Source organism: Stenella coeruleoalba (genome assembly GCF_951394435.1).
Source record: "Stenella coeruleoalba genome assembly, chromosome: 10".
NCBI classification, from domain to species: domain Eukaryota; kingdom Metazoa; phylum Chordata; class Mammalia; order Artiodactyla; family Delphinidae; genus Stenella; species Stenella coeruleoalba.
Window position 1 is genome coordinate 65,935,839 of NC_137156.1, and position 20,676 is coordinate 65,956,514.

At 41.6% G+C, this 20,676-nt stretch overlaps 1 protein-coding gene across 1 annotated transcript in view; it reads right to left on the bottom strand.

The window, feature by feature from the left end:
- Positions 1-2,946: 2,946 nt before the first annotated feature.
- Positions 2,947-20,676, bottom strand: part of PRKAR2A (protein kinase cAMP-dependent type II regulatory subunit alpha) — a 79,107-nt gene continuing 61,377 nt past the window's right edge. Inside the window, exons 7-11 of the mRNA XM_079935229.1 lie at positions 13,897-13,998; positions 13,649-13,723; positions 9,435-9,500; positions 6,552-6,693; positions 2,947-6,063 (exon numbers count right to left, since the gene is read on the bottom strand). Of these exons, the coding sequence (XP_079791355.1) occupies positions 5,930-6,063; positions 6,552-6,693; positions 9,435-9,500; positions 13,649-13,723; positions 13,897-13,998 (519 nt within the window). The 3' untranslated portion in view covers positions 2,947-5,929. The remainder of the gene's footprint in view (positions 6,064-6,551; positions 6,694-9,434; positions 9,501-13,648; positions 13,724-13,896; positions 13,999-20,676) is intronic.

The following is a 20,676-nucleotide window of genomic DNA, read 5'->3' on the forward strand; positions in this document are numbered from 1 at the left end:
TATATTCAGGTAATTTTTTTTTTTTTTTTAACTTTTGGCCACACCACGTGGAATGCAGGATCTTAGTTCTCCAACCAGGGATGGAACCCATGCCCCCTGCAGTGGAAGCGCAGAGTCTTAACCACTGGACAGCCATTGAAATCCCAATATTCAGGTAATTTTGATGGCACAGATTTCTAGCTTCCTGTTAGAACATACATAGAAAGCAAAGTCCTCCTAAGATATTCACTCTTCAAGGCTGAGACTGTGGACCATATGATCTTGTCATAGTCCTGGCACTTCCTAATTGTTCATAGCAATACCACCACCAAAACCACAAAGGCCAAACCATATTTAATTTTTAAAGCCTTGAAACAAGGTCAGTTTGGCTTTGAGGGTTCAACTACTAGTTTCTTGGGCCCCACGTGGATATTTTTTATATTCACTTATTACTTGGCCCTTTTGTACTGCCAGGTGAAGGCAAGATCAAAGTGGAACATGATTTTGTTATAGAATGAGCTTCCTTTGGACACTAGGAAGCAAACTATAAATACAGCAGGCTATCGCAAAGTCATTGCTAGTTCTGGTTACAGCCATGTTACAGAGAAGGAAATAATCAATATTGTCAGACAGGAGATATTTTCTGCTGGGCTTCATTGATGAGTATATCTTCCCCAGCAAGGGATATATTGGATGCCCTTGTACACCATCCCCAAACAATTCAAATACCATGTTGTCATGGTTAATTTTATGTGTCAACTTACGGGCCACGGGGTGCCCAGATATTTGGTCAAACATTGTTCTGAGAGTTTCTGAAAAGGTGGTTTTGGATGAAAGTAACATTTAAATCAGTGGACTGAGTAAAGCAGATTGCCCTCCCTAATGTGGGTGGGCCTCATCCAATCAGTTGAAGGTCTGAACAGAACAATAAGCCTGACTCTCCCAAGTAAGAGAGAATTATCCTGCCTGACTGCCTTCAAACTGGAACATCATCTCTTCCTGGGTCTTAAGCCTGCCAGCCTTTGGGTGGGAAATATGCTATTGGCTCTCCTGGTTCTCAGGTCTTCAGACTCAGACTAGAATTAAACCATCAGCTTTCCTATGTCTACAGCTTGCCAACTTGCCCTTCATATCCTGGAACTTACATAACTGTGTGAGCCAATTCCTTATAGTAAATCTCTCTCTCTCTCTCTATTTTTTTGGCTGTGCTGTGCAGCTTGTGGGATCTTAGTTCCCTGACCAGGGATTGAACCTGGGGACATGGCAGTGAAAGCGCCAAGTCCTAACCACTGGACTGCCAGGGAATTCCCATAAATCTCTTTATATATACACACACACACATACCTCACACATACACGCTATTGGTTCTGTTTCTCTGGAGAACCCTAATATATATGTCCAGGCCTCCTCTCTAATTTTTAAGAGCTCACACCCCAATCTCAAAAATGTACCTGCTAGATGAATGCTGTGATGGATAGAACCCTGAAATGAGGACAAACACACAACACAAGGCTGCGCCAAAAATTCAGATATGATTTGTCAGCCTTTATTAACCAAGAGCAAAGCTGAGCCCTAGAGTTTCCTTTTAAAAAACCCAACCTTGTTTATGGCAAACAATGATTTAATCATATGTTCAATACTACAGAGCAAGAATTGATCACCTTCTAATCACTTATTCTTCTGAGATTAAAATACAAGTGTAAAACAGGTTAAAATAAGATTCTCCCCAATGATTTAAAAATAATTCCAACTGAGAGACATTTCAAACACTATGTGTAGAACTCAGGACCAAAAAAGACCTTAAAACATTTTTACCTTTGAGGTAGCACAATAATGCTGAATTAGATTTCTTTTGTTACAATGAACTTAGGAAAACAATGAGGAATCTACCTTTTGCTCAAGGTGGGCTAAATGGTTTTCTGCAAATCCCCCATGAGTTTAGTGACAGTTTTCTCCTTTTTTTTAGAAGTATAAAGATAGCCCTGCAGTGTGTAAAAGGAAACCCATGGGAAGGCTGCTTCCCATAAAATAGACATTAGAATCATTGAGGAACGTCAGCAGTCAAGGACAGGAGGAACAAGAGGTAATTGTAGTGAAAAACCAAAACAACTTGTATCTTGGCAAGATTGGTTTACAAGTGCATGTCAAGAACAAAAAATTCAACATTAGCCAACTGAAAACAAAATATAAAAGATAACATTCATGGGTCTTTTTCATTTTTCTCTGTGCAAAAATGCTCGTTCAATTTTCCTAAATGAGAGAATTGTTTGTACACTGTGACAGGACATGGAAATGCTGTGTGCCCAGGGGCTGTTGGGTGCCAGTGGCACCTCTCACTGACTACTGTACCGTTGTGACTAGAGAATCTGGGCAATAAGAGGATGAACATGACCTCTCCTGGCTGGAGAATCATTTCTTGACACTTTGCTGCTGAATTTGCTCGTTAAACTGTTCAAAGAAAAGCTCCACCCTGATTTCTAAGAATCTACTGCAATTATACATAACATATTTATATATAAGGACTATGGACTAAGAGGACAGAGCAGATGAACCCTTCCTTCAGAGAATACAACCAAAAGAAGGAAGTGGGTGTGATAAACTGGGGCCAGCAGGAAGAATAATACTGCAGCTTGAACCTCAAGGCTCTCAGGTACATTCTCCACCATGCAAAATCAATAGCAAAGCCAGAAAAGACAGCATGAAGCTCTAAACCATCATAGAAGAGAACAGTATAAAACAATTATCAAAAAGACCTCTTCCTGGGCTTCCCTGGTGGCGCAGTGGTTGAGAGTCCGCCTGCTGATGCAGGGGACGCGGGTTCGTGCCCCGGTCCAGTTAGATCCCACATGCCACGGAGCGGCTGGGCCCGTGAGCCATGGCCGCTGAGCCTGTGCGTCCGGAGCCTGTTCTCTGCAACAGGAGAGGCCACAACAGTGAGAGGCCCGCGTACCGGAAAAAAAAAAAAAAAAAAAAAAAAGACCTCTTCCTAACACATGCTCCTCCCTGTGAGGCTCAACTCTCAGTGCAGGACTTGCCCAGCACAATGTGGACACCAGAGTCCTGAGTTGAACTTGGTCTGCCACCTTCAATTCCTCATGCTGTAAAGAGAATTGGAACACTGTCAGACTCCTGGCACCTTGGTAATGGCTGTGTCCTTTTCACTCACACTGGTCCCTGTAAAGTCTCCCTTCCTCAAGTCAGATCCTCAAGGGGCCCTATACGCAGTGAGGGTCTGGACTGATGATCCATATGTCAATCCGCAGTTAGAGCAGGAAGACTTAAGCCTGATGAATCTACTTTGTAAAACCGAAAGCATCAGTAAGTTGGGGGTGTCAAAGAGGCTCCTATGAAGGGGAAGATTGAACTGGGATGTGAAAGAGGGCAAGATGAGAAGTCCCATCCCTAGCAGCCTGCGGGAGTGACTGGGTCGGAGTTCACAGCTGGCCCTAACTAATGCTGGCATGCGGGGTGTAAGGGAGCATCCACTGTGTTTGTTTATTTATTTATTTTTATTTTTAAAACATTTATTTTATTTGGTTGCGCTGGGTCTTAGTTGAGGCAGGCAGGCTCCTTAGTTGTGGCTTGCCAGCTCCTTAGTTGCAGCATGTAGGCTCCTTAGTTGTGGCATGCATGTGGGATCTAGTTCCCTGACCAGGGATCGAACCCAGGCCCCCTGCACTGGGAGCGCAGAGTCTTACCCACTGCACCACCAGGGAAGTTCACCCGCTCAGTGTTTAAACAGAGTCCTTACACAGTCTGGGGGCTACACCTCTGTGTCACTCCTGAAGTTGAATGTACCTATTACCTGTGTAAGAAACAGGTATGGTTCTTGTCTGCTAAAGTGCAATATCTGCTTTCTTAATTTATATTTGATAATAAAGCAACACCATAGAAAATAAGAACCTCAGAAAACCGTGGGAAAAACCACACAGGCTTTCCCAGTGCTAGCTCCTGTTCTGGAGTATTAGTTACAATGTTTCACAATTCTGAGAGCTGTAAGGCAGGCTACCTAGGGCAGTCTGAAAGAGTCCTTCTGCTTTCACTTCATGGAGCACAAGAAAAAGGGAGAATTGACCAAGGTTGTGATGGGTCACCACTCTGAAAATCTCTTGACCATACTGTTCATGGCAAAAGCAGACAGCCTGGCTTAGGAGGACAATGGAAGGTGACCATATGGTCTCTATCACTGTCTACAACAGGAATGACTCAAGCCCCAGCATGTAATCGCTTAGGGATTTATTGAGATATACAAGTTTAAAAAATTCATATTGGAAAGGGCCTCTTGATTTAATATAAACTTGGCTATGACATCCAAATTTATCTTTAGGTAAATTTCATACTGCTCTTAGGATCTCTTGTAGCATCTGATTCTAGGTTATTCTGAAGAAAAAAAATTTCATTCTGAAATATATCTGGTTAATTACGATAATTCATTAGATTTCCACCTGATATAATCAAAAGGTTTAAAAAGTTTTAAAATACAAGCTAAATTACTTTCCTCTGGGATTAACAACTGGAACCCTAAATATCCCAACATCTTTTTTTTTCTTTTTTTGCGGTACGCGGGCCTCTCACTGCTGTGGCCTCTCCCGTTGCGGAGCATAGGCTCCGGACGCACAGGCTTAGTGGCCATGGCCCACGGGCCCAGCCGCTCCGCGGCATGTGGGATCTTCCTGGACCGGGGCACGAACCCATGTCCCCTGCATCGGCAGGCAGACTCTCAACCACTGCGCCACCAGGGAAGCCCATCCCAACATCTTAATTAGAAAGGTCTTTGCAGTAATTCTATGAAATTGTAAATGATGCTGATTTTTAAAAACTAACAAAAAGAGCTGATCTTTAAGATGAATGCCTGAGTCAGCTGACAAACTGATATATATGAATATGTCCAGGGAAATTCTCTAAATAGAGAGTTCGGTTTTTTTTTCCAAAAAAATAGCTGCTGCTTCTTTAAAGAGTTTAAAAATTGATGGTTCAACAGCAAAGCTACATAACAACTCTGGAGTAGAGGGAAAGGTCTCTCTTTGCCAGCACACTGCCATCAGTAAGAGCAACTGGTAATAAGAGATGGGCAGGAGTTGCCCAGGAAAGTATTTAGGTCAGATACAGTGATGGCACTCCCAGACCCCAGCTCCTTACAAATGGACAGCAATTCACTCATGCAAACTGCACAGAGATTAAACAAAACAAAATCTACTAAAACAAAATAAAACACCCCCGCCCCCAACCCAGAAAACCTTCCCTGGCTCTCTGCTACCTGTAAAATGTGCTAAACTCAAATTTTCTGCTCTAACGTGGGTTCCGATGTCTGATCAGTGTGCTTTGGGGTGCTGACCTGCTGGGCCCTGGGCAGGGTCTCTCCCTAAGCATCACTGAGAGTTTGGGGACAGCTGTCATGTGTGCCACTGTCAGCAGACAGTACAATGCCACAGGACCACAGACCTCCATCACATCTGCCACCATTTTTGATGGTAAAGCCAAAGGCTACAGTTGTGGACTTTCTCAAAGGACAAATGAGGAAACAGAAGGCTATAAAAGGTTGGGGGAGGGTGTCTACAGTTATACAACAGGTTTGTGCCAACCTGTGGTAACTTCTAAAAGCAACAGTAGCAGTAAGAGAGGAAAGGAAGATGTTTACACTTTGGACTTTGTATCAGGCACTTAAATTTTTGGAGAGACATGCCATTTTGAACCAGAGATGTGAAAACTGGGTTGGAGTAATCATTACAAGTGGTCTAATAATGGGCTTTCAGAAGCAAAGTGGAGGTGTGGGTTGAACCTCTACCCATCCTTTAGTGCTGACTTCCAAGTTTTCTAAACGCCCACAGCCATAGCAATGGCAGTGGTGGTGGCAACAGCAGGAACGGTTCTGTCACATTTTCTGTTTGTGTTCTGTGGCTGACTGGAAGGTTTTGGTGTCACACTGAGAAGGCTCTGGGGTGTGGCACACCTACTGCCCAGGATCTATCAGATCCATGCTGGAGCCGAACATCTTCACCAGCTGTTCCTCGTAGTGTGAGATGTTCCTCTTCATGATGTCCATGCAGGGCCCCAGAAGCCTCTCAAATGCTTGTACATCCATAACTGCATTGTTAAAAAGAGGTGAGGGAGAGAATAAGTTCTCTACACCAATAATTCAGTCATTTCCCTCATGCAAACCTTTTCTTAAACATATCCATTCATGTTGTAGGAACTGGACTATTGGATACTGGACACTTGGAGAAAGAAGGGATGTTTCTATGTGAACACAGCAGGACTATGTCATCTAAGTTTGAGACTTTGCAGAGCGCAGCAGCCCTCACTCCCTCTGTTCCCACACAGCCCTGGACACCTGTCTCCATCACTGCTCTTTCCACACAGCCAAGGCGTCTATATGGCTGTTCATAGGCTATTGTCAGTTCTCAAAAATGTTTGCTAAAGGAACACATGAACCCATTTCTGGTTGGTCACACAAACTGTTCAAGCCTAGATGTGAGTAAGAGCTGACAGAGTAAGTCAAGGCTTGCTGATGGGAAAAAAATACTGCATGTTAGAAAAAAAAACAACACTAATGCATATAGAATTTTTCTTACCTAAGCATTTCACATCTCCCACTGCATAAGCCGAAGCAGCTCTGGGTTTGTTGGTGACCAGTGCAAGCTCTCCAAAGTATTGCCCCTTATGGCAGCGGGCAATCTCGACCTCTTGGTTCCCACCATCCTTGTTTGCTTTAGTCTAGAGCAGGTGGAGAACATGACCAGGGCTGATTCCAGAATCACAACTAGGCACATCCAGTTGCACACACTTACATTCCCTTTTCAGTACACTTAACAAATTACTTACAAATTCATGTTGCAGAGACTCTAATTGTACCATGTAAACTGCATGGGCTAATCTCAGTGGCCTGGTTTAACCAAATGAGTTGGCTTTTACCAAGAGGTAAGGTGTGTATATATATGCATAATATTATTATAGTATATATTAATATAGTATATAAAATTATGTTAATATACTATATAATATATAACAATGTATATTTTTATATATTTTATATTTATATATTATACATATATGAATGCGATCCATTTGGTAGATGCTGACTCTGAGACACAGGGTAGAAGACAAGGCCTTTTGCTAATTCTTCCTAAATAACGTCAATGCTTCTCATAGGTAAACAGTCACAATTCAGGGCTACTTCTTTTTGACTTGAGGCCATGCTTTTCTCGGACAATACTTTACGGCGACAAATTTTATTTTTAGGTACTACCTGCATCTTAAGTTAGTGGTCCCCCTACCATATTTGTTTAGAAAAGTTAAGTAACTAAATATTTTAAAAAGTAATGTTCAACCTTGAAATTTGGTGGTTTAAGAAATCAAGCAGGTTATACTTTGTGCTTTTCAAATTACTGAAAATAAGGTACTATATTTTATTTACTATCTAGAGTTTCTTATATTTTTTAAACAAATCCATCTGCTAAGCTAAGCAATAATTTAAGTAAAAAAATACTTATAACATTAATAAGAATTAGTCTAAATCTTTAAGAACGACTTTGTTACAGGCAGATAAATAACTTTTTAGAGGTTAATTTGTTATTATTATTATATTTTGGCTGCGTTGGGTCTTCGTTGCTGTGCGCAGGCTTTCTCTAGTTGCAGCGAGTGGGGGCTACTCTTTGCTGTGGTGCGCGGGCTTCTCATTGCGGTGGCTTGTCTTGTTGCAGACCACGGTCTCTAGGCGCATGGGCTTCAGGAGCTGCAGAGTGTGGGCCCAGTAGTTGTGGTTTGCAGGCTCTAGAACGCAGGCTCAGTAGTTGTGGCACACGGGCTTAGCTGCTCCGTGGCATGTGGGATCTTCCCGGACCAGGGATTGAACCCATGTCCCCTGCACTGGCAAGCGGATTCTTAACCACTGCGCCACCAGGGAAGTCCCTGAAGGTTAATTTAGAAAAATAAACAAAAGTACCACACTGGCTTACATGGTTTGACTTTTCCTCCTTTCACACTTCTGCCCTGACCTGTCTGCTCTGAAGTTGATCTGCCCCTTCCAAGTCAATGCTCTCTTTCCAATTTCTGTTGTATTCGCTGGGACTGCAGACGTGTTCATGTCTACCTAGTCCCTTCTCTAGAGTAGCACTTATCACACTGTACTGTGAACACCAGCCCCCTGTGGGTTTTTTTTTTTTTTTTTTTTGCGGTACGCGGGCCTCTCACTGCTGTGGCCCCTCCCGTTGCGGAGCACAGGCTCCGGACGCGCAGGCTCAGCGGCCATGGCTCACGGGCACAGCCGCTCCTCGGCATGTGGGATCTTCCCGGACCGGGGCACGAACCCATGTCCCCTGCATCGGCAGGCGGACTCCCAACCACTGCGCCACCAGGGAAGCCCCCCCTGTGGGTTTTGATACAATGCAGATTGTGATTCAGTAGGTCTGGGGCAGAGCCCAAGACTGAATTTCTGACAAACTCCCCCTTTCCCAACCCAGTGCCACAGTGCTGCTAGACCTACAAACCCAACACTATGCTGTGATCAGTAGGTGTCAATGAATATGAGAAATGTACAAACATATACCAGTAGTCTAAAAACTATAAGTAAAAAAATATATTTTTAATTAGGAAGCAAGCCATCTTGTAGGCAGTAATCATATTTTTCTGTCTTTCTCCATGCTTAACTTTTACAAAAAATACTCCATAAAAGGTTTTACACTAGGCTGATTTAGTATTATATGTAACTCAGTATTTTAACAAGTTCTTTATTCTTAAAAAAAATTGAAACAGGAAATCTGATGATGATGGATTTATGGTAAGAATCACTCTTCCCATCTATAGGTCACTGTGTTTTCTAGGTCTCCCTATCCATCAAATGGCCATAATAATAACTGTCCTAGAGACCTCCCTTCCTAGTACTCTAAAAAGGAAGCTTTTTCATATTCAACACTCACGTGTATTTTTTTTTTTTTTTTTTTTTGCTGTACTTGGGCCTCTCACTGTTGTGGCCTCTCCCGTTGTGGAGCACAAGCTCTGGACGCGCAGGCTCAGCGGCTATGGCTCACGGGCCCAGCCGCTCCGCGGCATGTGGGATCTTCCCGGACCGGGGCACGAACCCATGTCCCCTGCATCGGCAGGCGGACTCTCAACCACTGCACCACCAGGGAAGCCCCTCACATGTATTTTTTATTATATAATTGCCCCATTTTCTGTTAGGGTGCTTATCCTTTTTCTTATTGATTTGTAGGCCAATATTTCTCATATCATTAATTATGTAACAGAGGTAAAGGCAATAGGAACAAGAAAAAATATACTAAATCTTTATCAATGAATGGGCTTAAACATTGGTCATTGTCAGTCACATATCTCACATAATGGTGGTTTTGAAACACTAAACACACTCCACATTTTTAAAGCAAACAGTTACTTTCTGTGCATATACCTGGCATCTGGATCTCCCCTGACATAACTCACACCATCACACATAAACTCACCTTGCTTTTAATCAAGATGCTCACTTCGCCGGACTCTATAATGTAAAAACTATCAGCCTTTTCACCCTAAAAAGGGAGAGGAGGTCAGGTCAGAGCCATATATATGTATTAAAGAGGGACACAGAAATAGATCATTTTCACATTGCCTGAGCTTGAATTGGTATTTATTTTCCAAACCTACAAACCAGTAAATGGCTAACAAATTCAGAACTAAACGAGAGGATCCTGACTGCCAGGGATGTTAGTCTAACTATGACTGACAAACATCTCTCACTTCCTAACATGGAGTATTCGCATCTGTCTCCATGAATATGCCCCGGCTGGTAACTGCACAGAGCATCAGTCCGCGCACCACAATGAAGAGTAGCTCCCCCGCTCACCGCAACTAGAGAAAGCTGGTGCGCAGCAACGAAGACTCAATGCAGCCAAAAATAAATAACTAAAATAAATTTATTAAAAAAAAAAGAAAAAGAACAAAAAATTTGGAGGGCTTAAACTATCTGATTTCAAGATTTACTATTTAAGGCTACTGTAATCAAGACAGTGCAGTATTATTAACAGAGAGACAGACATTGATCAATGGAACAAAAAGAGACCAGAAATAGACCCAAACATATATGGCCAATTGGTTTTCAATGCAAGTGTCAGGCAATGGGATAGGAAAATCTCCTCAACAAATGGTGCTGAAACAACTGGACATCCATATGAAAAACCCTAACCTTATACCACGTAATTAATTCAAAATGGATCATAGATCTAAATGTAAGATCTAAAACTATGAAACTAGAACTGCACGGCTCAATACAGTAGCCACTAGTCACATGGGCCTACTGGGCACTTGAACTATGGCTTGTATAGATTTATAGGTGCTGTAAGTGTAAAATACATATTGAATTTTAAAGACTGAATATCCCCCAAATGTAAAATATCTCATTATTAAATTTTTATATCACTTAGATGTTGAAATGTAATATTTTAGATATATTAGGCTAAATATATATTATTAAAATTAAGTTCACCTGTTTCATTTTTTTTAATTTGGCTACTAAAATATTTTAAATTGTATGTGACTCACATAATATTTCTATTGAACAGTGCTTGCCTAGAAGTAAAACAGGAGAAAATCTTACTAACTGTGCAAACATTTTTTTTTAATAGGGCACAAAAAGAGTGAATTACAAGAGAAAAAAATGACAAACTGGACTCGTCAAAATTAAAAACTTTTGCTTTTTAAAAGGTATTATTAATAAAATGAAGAGACAAGCCATGGCCACAGACACATTTTGGGAGAAATATTTGCAAATCATTTGCCTGATAAAGGATTTGTTCTCAGAGTACATAAAGAATTCTTACAACTCAATATATTAAGAAGCCAAATGACCTAATTTTAAATAGGGCAAAAGATGTACTTCACCGAAGAAAACATATGGATGGCAAGGAATCACAGGAAAAGATGCTCACCATCATTAGACATTAGGTAAATGCAAAATAAAACCAAAATGAGATACCACTTCATACTAGGATGGCTAACATTAAAGACTCGATACTAAGTGCTGATGAGGATACAGAGCAACTGGAACTCTTGAACATTGCTGGGGGAATGCAGAATGGTACAGACATTTTAAAAAACATTTTGGCAATTTGTTAAACCTATGTTTACCATATGACTCAGCAATTCCATAAAAACATATGTCTATACAAAGACTTGTATGCAAATGCTTATTGCAGCTTTATTCATAATTGCCCAAAACTGGAAAGACCCCAAGTGTCTCTCAACTGGTGAGTGGAAAAATGAATTATGGTACATCTGTATAATGAAATACAATACAGCAATACAGAAATACAATACAGCAATAAAAAGGAATGATCCTCTGATACATTACAACAACATGGATAAATCTCAAAAACATTATGCTAAGAGAAACAAGTCAGACACAAAAAAACTACACATTATATGGTTTCATTTATATGAAATTCTAGAAAAGGAATTTTTAGAGCGATAGAAAGCAGGTCAGTGGTTTCCAGGAGCAAGGGAGCGGGTGAGGGGATTTACTTAAAATACAAACAAGGGAGCTTTTTGGGATGACAGAAATGCTGTACACTATGATTATAGGGATGGTTATAAAACTCTCAAATTGTATACTTAAACTTGGTAATTGTACTGTATATAAAATATAGGGTAACAAAGTTGACCAAACAAACAAAACAACATAAAGCATAGTTTCTGCAGTAGGTCTGGGGTGGGGCCCAGGCACTTGAATTTCTAACATTCCTATATGATGCTAATGCTGCTAGTCCTAGGACCTCACTTAGAGAAGCCTTGGTCTAGAGACACTGCCGAAAGGGGTCTACAATAAGGTGGTTATCATCTTAATTTGTGTCCATTCTGCATCACCACCTAGCACTCCTATCTTCAAGAACACAGACATCCCAGAAAACCCTGTGGTTTTTCATACCTCTTGACATACCTCCTGAAGGTCTGGGGCTTTTCAGGATTAAGTAGAGGTCCTTTGGGAGTAAATTAAAGCACCACAGCTTCAGAAGCAAATGTGGCCAGTCAGCATGTCCCATTTCTGCAACTCAGCTCTACATTCTTACCATACTAGGATACCTGCCCTGGAACAAAGCCTACACCCACAGGCCTTTGCTCACATTGTTATCTTGCCCTGAAAGATCCTTCCCTGACCTCAACTGCTGGAACTGCACTTGTTCTTTAAGCTTAGCTCAAAGGGCATTTCCTTCATGAAACCGTATAGAATACATCCTGTTCTATATTCTCACTGCCACTCTTTTTTTTCTTTTAATTATTTATTTATTTACTTATGGTTGTGTTGGGTCTTTGTTGCCGCACACGGGCTTTCTCTAGTTGCAGCGAGCTGGGGCTACTCTTTGTTGCGGTGCATGGGCTCTAGGCACACAGGCTTCAGTAGTAGTGGCTTGTGGGCTCAGTAGTTGTGGCTCATGGGCTCTAGAGCACAGGTTCAGTAGTCGTGGCACATGGGCTTAGCTGCTCCACGGCATGTGGGATATTCCCAGACCAGGGCTCGAACTGGTGTCCCCTGAATTGGCAGGTGGATTCTCAACCACTGCGCCACCAGGGAAGTCCGCAGTGCCATTCTTTTTCCTCTCATTATAGCACTTATATCTGGTCCTACTTGTCTATCTTAGTAAATATTTACCGAATCAAACCAATTTCTAATTAAAAGAATTATTAACAGTGGGGCTATCTAGAAAACAAAGGCATTTAGAGATGCCACTTAGAGTAGACATCATTTTTTTGTTAGTCCTTTTTCTCTGGAGCATCTCTCTCTCCTTTTATGATAAGCCTGATTAATCTCTGGGGTACTGGTTGGGCCAACTCCACCTCCAGGGCTCAGGGGTGGTCTGGGGATTTAGGCTTGACCAATCTGAGTCTTCCTTCTAGCCCCAGCTCTGGGTTCAGGTATGGACACATTCCCCAACCCAGACCAACCAGACATCTTCTCAGTGGCTCTTTTTTTTTTAATTAAAAAAAATTTTTTTGGCTGCGCCGTGCAGCTTGTGGGATCTTAGTTCCCCGACCAGGGATCGAACCCATGCTCCCTGCAGTGGAAGCGCGGAGTCCTAACCACTGGACTGCCAGGGAATTCCCCTTCCCAGTGCTCTTGCCAGAACCACTGGCAGAGAAGTTTTAGACTCGGAAAAGTCTATAATACTCTTTATATATAATTAAAAATGGAAACATAGTAGACTAGGAAAATTATTACAGAGCACTCATCATAATGTTCCAGTCCACTGTGTGATGATCCTTACAGTACCCAAAAATAACATGACAAAAAGGTATAAAGGAAACACTAAAGATACCTTACAAATCTGGTCAGTCACTGAAGACTGGTTTGTGTTAGATTAGCTAAAAGGGACTTTGTGCCAAACATAGAGAGAAGGTACACAACCTTTCGACCTTCTCCAGGTTTTAACAGTGATGCAGGAAGCTTACTCAGGGTTAAAAGAAAATGACATCGAAAAGAACAAATACCAGAAGCCAAGGAAAGGTGAATGGAGGCAAGAGATGTGCATAAGTCAGTGAGCTGAACATCAATGGGCTTTAGAACACTCTGCAGGAAGTGTGCCTGCGTATCGTGCAACATGAGCTCCCCAAAGTGACAGGACAAACGATGCACTAGTCCTTCAGGAGGTGGCTTCCGGGAAAGGTGCTGCACAAGGCCCCCACTCACCTGAGTGATTATGCGCTCTCCATCCTTATAGACCTTTTCTCCTATTACATCCACAATCTTCATTCGTTCTGACACCTGAAACAATGAACATACAAATTATAAGGAAACGTCTTAATTAAAAGTCACAAATAGTATCTATACAACATTGAAATGGGCTAGAATAGTATGATTTAAGAAATCTAACGAGAATCGTTTTAACAGCTTTGCTTAAATCCCCATAGACAGACTCTTATTAAAATAGGCTTTACCTCTAGTGATTTAAGAAGCTGCACAGATTCAATAAATGATTCAAACATCTTCCTCTTTTTTGCATTATTTTTCACTATGATTCTTCTAAACGTCACACGGTCCTATAAGAAAGGATATGAAAATTCTGGTAAATGCCTGTATAAGGGAGCATCTATGGTTTAATTAACTATGCCACAGCAAACATTAGAGGTCTCTGGAAGGTACTGGGTCAACTGAGTGTTTAATGATATTTCAATCTGAGTCATTGCTATGAGAAAAAGATCTGTAGCCTGAGCCAGACAGATGTCTCACATGTTGTCACCTGCTATCAAGTACTCAATGGGTGCCACCTATGGGTCAGTCATAAATAGAATACAAAATTTAAAACGTCCCAATCAAACATTTGTGAGCTCACAGTCACTGTTTAATGTGAAAAGATGCACCTTCAAAAAAGGGAGATAAAACAATCAGATGGTTCTTGCCCTCAAGGACTTTATAATCTCAATGGGGAGACAATACAAAATTTATAGGAATAAAAAACTACAGTCCAAGACAGCATATGAAATGTGCTAGATGAACTACAGAGACAAAGTAAGTGCCACAAGAATTCTGCAGAGAGAGATCACGATAGCCTGGAGTGATCAAGGATAATTTTGTTGCAAAAATATAAATTTGTCTGGGACCTGAAAGAGAGGTAGGTTTTAAATTAATGGAGAGATAAAGTAGGAAACTCAAAATGGAAGGCAGGCATGTGAAAGATATCTTGACCCCAGCAAGTCACGGATTCATACTCAAGAGACAGTTAACCAGAGCTATGGTCAGGTACTTCTCAGATATGTGTATGCGTGTGTGGGGAGGGACATGCAGCCAGGAGAATGTTAATTGCTTAGGCTCCTACGTGAGTAGGCAGTTTTTTGTACCTAAGTTAATTTTAACTTTCTTCTACCTTGGGCTCTCAAGAATAGAAAGATTGTTTTTTCTTTTTTTTTTAAAGTACAGTAATGACATCCTAAAGGCTGAAAGAATGAAAAACAGCAAGGGGCTAAGGGCATGTTTAGCTGTAGGTTTGCTATTTTAGTATTCTTGATGATGGGGTGGGAGTTGGGTGGAGAAAACACATAGAAGACAACTGAGTTGAGATGTCTAAATAGGTTTCACTGGCTCATATTCATCAGCCACAGAACTCCCTGGTCCTATCCCATGCCATGCTTCATCTGCCTGACAGGAGAAGTCACCTACTGCACCCTATACTCGTAGTATAAAAGGTGGCAGACTCCTACCCTCCCTTCCTAAACTGAAGTACAAATAATGTCTGTTCTCTGGTACTAAGCCAGATTCTGCCCCCATTTTCTTTTCCATCTGTCTGCTTGAAAAGAGCCATTCAATCTCTGATTGCTCTAATCAGCTGCATCACTTGCCACTACTTTTTTGAAGTCCAAGGTTAGAGATGTATCATTTAAAATGTTACTGTTATACTTTGGAATATTACTCCATTATCTTTAGACTTCAGTTTCTACATGTTTCCTGCACCAGTCTAGGCCAAGAGTGCTGTGGAAAGAGAACAATCAAGACTGAGACAATGGGAGTTATAAAATTTCTTTCCTTATGTTTGAGCAGACATTGTCAAAAAACAGTATTTCTAAATCCATCTATAACGTTACAAAGATTACTAAAATTGCAGCAATAAACTGTATTTCTAGCTAAAGAGAAAACAATTGATATCTCTATTTGTGTTCCAACCCTTTCTACGCATGCTTTTGCACTTCCCAGAGCTCTCAGGCTGTGCAAGTCCAGTTCCTATGACTGCGGAGGATATAAAAAAGCACCAGACACCAACCCAGCTTTCAGGGAGCTTCCAATGGAGCTGTGAAGAGGAAACTCCTACTGTGAAATGGTAGCTCCCTCAGGCACCCAAGTGTTCAGAGTCAAGCAAGTAGCCCTGAAGTTCAAAAGAGAAGAATACTACCCTTTCCTTTGACTGCAGAAAGTTTCTACTGGGACTTCCCTGGTGGCACAGTGGTTAAGAATCCGCCTGCCGGGCTTCCCTGGTGGCGCGGTGCTTGAGAGTCCGCCTGCCAATGCAGGGGACACGGGTTCGTGCTCCGGTCTGGGAAGATCCCACATGCCGCGGAGCAGCTGGGCCAGTGAGCCATGGCCCCTGAGCCTGCGCGTCTGGAGCCTGTGCTCCACAACAGGAGAGGTCATGGCAGTGAGAGACCCGCGTACCGCAAAAAAAAAAAAAAAAAAAAAAGAATCTGCCTGCCAAGGCAGGGGACACAGGTTCGAGCCCTGGTCTGGGAAAATCCCACATGCTGCAGAGCAACTAAGCCCGTGCGCCACAACTACTGAGCCTGTGCTCTGGAGCCCGCAAGCCACAACTACTGAGCCCGCACGCCACAACTACTGAAGCCCACGCACCTAGAGCCTGTGCTCCACAACAAGAGAAGCCACTGCAATGAGAAGCTCACGCACCACAACAGAGTGGCACCTGCTTGCCACAACTAGAGGAAGCCTGGGTGCAGCAATGAAGACCCAATGTAGCCAAAAATAAATAAATAAAATTATTAAAAAAAAAAAAAAAGACTCCGTGCTCCGCAGGGGATCTGGGTTCAATCCCTGGTCAAGGAACTAGATCCCACATGCCACAATGTAGATCCCACGTGCTGCAACTAAGACCTGGTACAGCTAAATAAATATTAAAAGAAAAAAGAGTTTCTACTCACTTTCATGCAAGCAAGACAGAGTGGGAGCAGAGACTAAGTGTAGTGGTCATGGTGGCAGCTGCCCCCAGTAAGAGAAGGAATATAGAATCCAATTTGAGAAACTCAGTGGCAACACCAGGTCCTCCCTGATTTAGCCTCAGAAGGCATTTCCAAAGGCCTTGGAAGGCACAAGTAAGAAGTCAGGCTATAGAGGACCCTCTGGGAGTCACTTTCCTGAAGGTGGTACTGAAGCTTTGGAAGGGTTTGGGCTATAAAGCGGGTGAATAACGCAGGAGAAAAGGGCATCTAAATAGGTCACGTAAGGCAGCAGCGAGATGAATCTCACTTAAGATAGCAGGGAGAGGAAGAAAAGACTGCAAAGGATAAGGCTAGGAACTAGGAAGGCAGGGCAGGGATCTCAGGAGAGGGAGTTTCAGAAATGGAAGGGTGGTGAGCAGCACCACAACCAAGGGAAGCAGGTGCCACCACTCTGTAGTACCCTACCTTGTGCCAGGCACCGAGGAAACTGCTTCTCGGATGTGCTTCTACTTAATTCTCATATCCAAACCACAAGGCAAGCAGTTGTTTTTTTAAATTAATTAATTATTATTATTTTTTGCTGCATTGGGTCTTTGTTGATGTGTGCAGGCTTTCTCTAGTTGTGGCGAGCAGGGGCTACTCTTCGTTACGGTGCACGGGCTTCTCATTGCAGTGGCTTCTCTTGTGGAGCACAGGCTCTAGGTGCATGGGCTTCAGTAGTTGTGGCACATGGGCTCAGCAGTTGTGGCACGTGGGCTCAGTAGTTGTGGTTTGCGGGCTCTAGAGCACAGGCTCAGTAGTTGTGACTCACGGGCTTAGTTGCCCCATGGCATGTGGGATTTTCCCAGACTAGGGCTTGAACCCGTGTCCCCTGCATTTGCAGGCGGATTCTTAACCACTGCACCACCAGGGAAGTCCAAGGCAAGCAGTTTTACAGTTCATTTTTAATAAATTTCTATTGAGACTTTCTCTTTGACTTTTAGATTTAGGAATGGGTTGATTTCCAAGTGTTTGGAGATTTTCCTGTTATCTTTCTGTTACTGATTTCTGGTTTCATTCCATTATGGTTAGAGAACACACCGTCTGATTTCAATTCTTTTAAACTTGTTAAGTTTTATTTTATATCCCAGGATACATGTAGTCTATCTCGGTGAACATTTGTGGGCTTGAAAAGAATGTGTATTCTCTGTTGTTGTGTGAAGTGTCCTATAAATTTCAATGTGATCCTTTTGGTCGATGGTGATGTTAAGTACTGTATCCTTCCCAATTTTTTGTCTAGTTGTCCTATCAATTGTTGAGAAAGGGGTGTTGAAGTCTGCAAATATAACTGTGGGTTTGTCTATTTCTTCTTTCAGTTCTATCAGTTTTTGCTTTACATATTTTGAAGCTCTGTTGTTTGGTATATACATATTTAGGGTTTCTGTGTCTTCTTGGTAGATTAACTCTTTCATTATTATGTAATGTTCCTCTTTGTCTCTGGTAATTTTCTTTGCTGTGAAGTCTACTTATCTGACATTAAGTTCTGCTTTCTTCTGGTTAATGTTTGCATAGTATATATATTACTATACTTTTACTTTCTTTTTTAAAAAATTATTATTTATTTTTGGCTGCATCGGGTCTTAGTTGCTGTGCGCGGGCCTTCTCTAGTTGCAGTGAGTGGGGACTACTCTTCGTTGCGGTGCGCGGGCTTCTCATCGCAGTGGCTTCTCTTGTGTAGCATGGGCTCTAGGTGCGCGGGCTTCAGTAGTTGCAGCATATGGGCCCTACAGCACACAGGCTTCAGTAGTTGTGGCACATGGGCTCAGTAGCTGCAGTACGCAGGCTCTAGGGCATGCGGGCTTCAGTAGTTGTGGCTCGCAGGCTCTAGAGCACAGGCTCAGTAGTTGTGGCGCACGGGCTTAGTTGCTCTGTGGCATGTGGGATCTTCCCGGACCAGGGATTGAACCTAGGTCCCCTGCATTGGCAGGCAGATTCTTAACCACTGCGTCACCAGGGAAGTCCGAAAATAAAGATTATAAGGAAGTCTTTAAAAACAAAGATTCTTATACTTTACAAAATCATTTGGCTTGAACATATTCATAAAGACTTATGTTTCTCATTTTTATGGAGATTTGTTTTTGTTTGTAATCAATTTCTGTCTGAGTTCCAGAAATGCAAAAGATACAGCACTGAGAGAAGTGGCAGCTGACAAAATTGCTGTCTTTGACCTTCTGATGCGAGTTTAGTAACTAATCTGGAAAATAATGAACTGTAATTAATGAAATCTGTAGCTATATTCAAGTGTGTTTCTCAGACAGCACATACAATAATTGAAAGAACTTCCTGCCCTCTAATTAGTTAGATTGAATTAACTTGGCATAATAGCTTTAAAATTTTTTTTTACTGGAGTATAGTTGATTTACAATGTTGTGTTAGTTTCAGGTGTATAGCAAAGTGAATCAGTTATACATATAAACACTCTTTTTTTGAGATTCTTTCCCCATAATGTGTATATATCAGTCTCAATCTCCCAATTTATCCCTCCCCCCTGCTTATCCCCTGGTAATCATAAGTTTGTTTTCTACATTCATGACTTTACTTCTGCTTTGTAAATAAGTTCAGTTGGTATATTTAGATCATCTATATTTATAGTAATTATTCATATACTAGGGCTTACGTCTACCATTTAATTCAATGTTTTCTGTTCTTCCCTGTTTCCTGTTCTTCTGTTTCACTTTTCTTGCCTTCCTGCAGGTTACCTGAATGGATTTATAGAGTTTTTGAGTGTATCTCTTTGTACAGATTACTTTAGTGGTTGCTCTATGTATTATATTTATATATGTAACTTATCATGGTCTACTGGTATCAACATTTTAGTAGTTTGAGTAAAGTGTAGAAGTTTAACTTCCATTTAGGCCCCTTTCCTTCCCCTTTAGAATGTAATTGTCTTAAATATTTCCTCTATATACATTAAGAACCACGTAAGACAATGTTATAATTTTGCTTCAAGCATCTAACCTATTTTAGAAAACTCAAGAGGAGGATAGACTTTTATGTCTATCCATATGTTTACTGTTATTCTTTCTCCATTCTTGATGTTCCAAATTTCTTTTTTTTTTTTTTTTTTGTGGTACGCGGGCCTCTCACTGTTGTGGCCTTTCCTGTTGCGGAGCACAGGCTCCGGATGCACAGGCTCAGTGGCCATGGCTCACGGGCCCAGCCGCTTTGCGGCATGTGGGATCTTCCCGGACTGGGGCACGAACCCGCGTCCCCTGCATCGGCAGGCGGACTCTCAACCACTGTGCCACCAGGGAAGCCCCAAATTTCTTTCTTTTATCACTTCTGCAGGTGACAAAGTCTCAGTTTTGTTTTATCTGAGAATATCTTCATTCCTGAAGGATATTCTCACTAGGTATAGAATTCTGAGTTGACAGTTCTTTTCTTTCAGCAATTGAAAAATGCTGTGCTACTTCCTTCTGGCCTTCATGGATAGGAAATCTGGTGTCATTCAAATTGTTTTTCCTCTGTACGTAAAGCATTGTTTCTCTCTAGTTACTTTCAAATTTATTCCTGTCTTTAGTTTTCTAAAGTTTGATTCTGATGTTTTGGCATAGATTTCTTTGGGTTTATCTAATTTGAAGTTCACTCAGCTTCTTGAATCTGTAGGTTTATTATCTTTCACCAAATTTGGGAATTCTCCAACTATTATTTCCTTGAATAATTTTTTAGCTCTATATTCTTTCTCCTCTCCTTCTGGGACTCTGATGACACAAATACTGTACCTTTTCTTTTTAGTCCACAGGCTCTGTTCATTTCAGTCTATTTTCTTTCTGTTGTTCAGACTGGGTAATTTCTATTGTTCTATCTTCAAGTTCACTGATTCTTTCCTCCCTTATATTCATTCTGCTATTGAGCCCATCCAGTGAGTTTTTATTTTGGTTATTGTATTTTCCAGTTCTAAAATTTCCATTTGGATCTTCTTTCTGTCTTCTATTTCTCCACTGAGACCTCCTATTTTTTCCCCTTTGTTTCTAGTGTGTTCATAATTGCTTGTTGAAGGATTTTTATGATGGCTGCTTT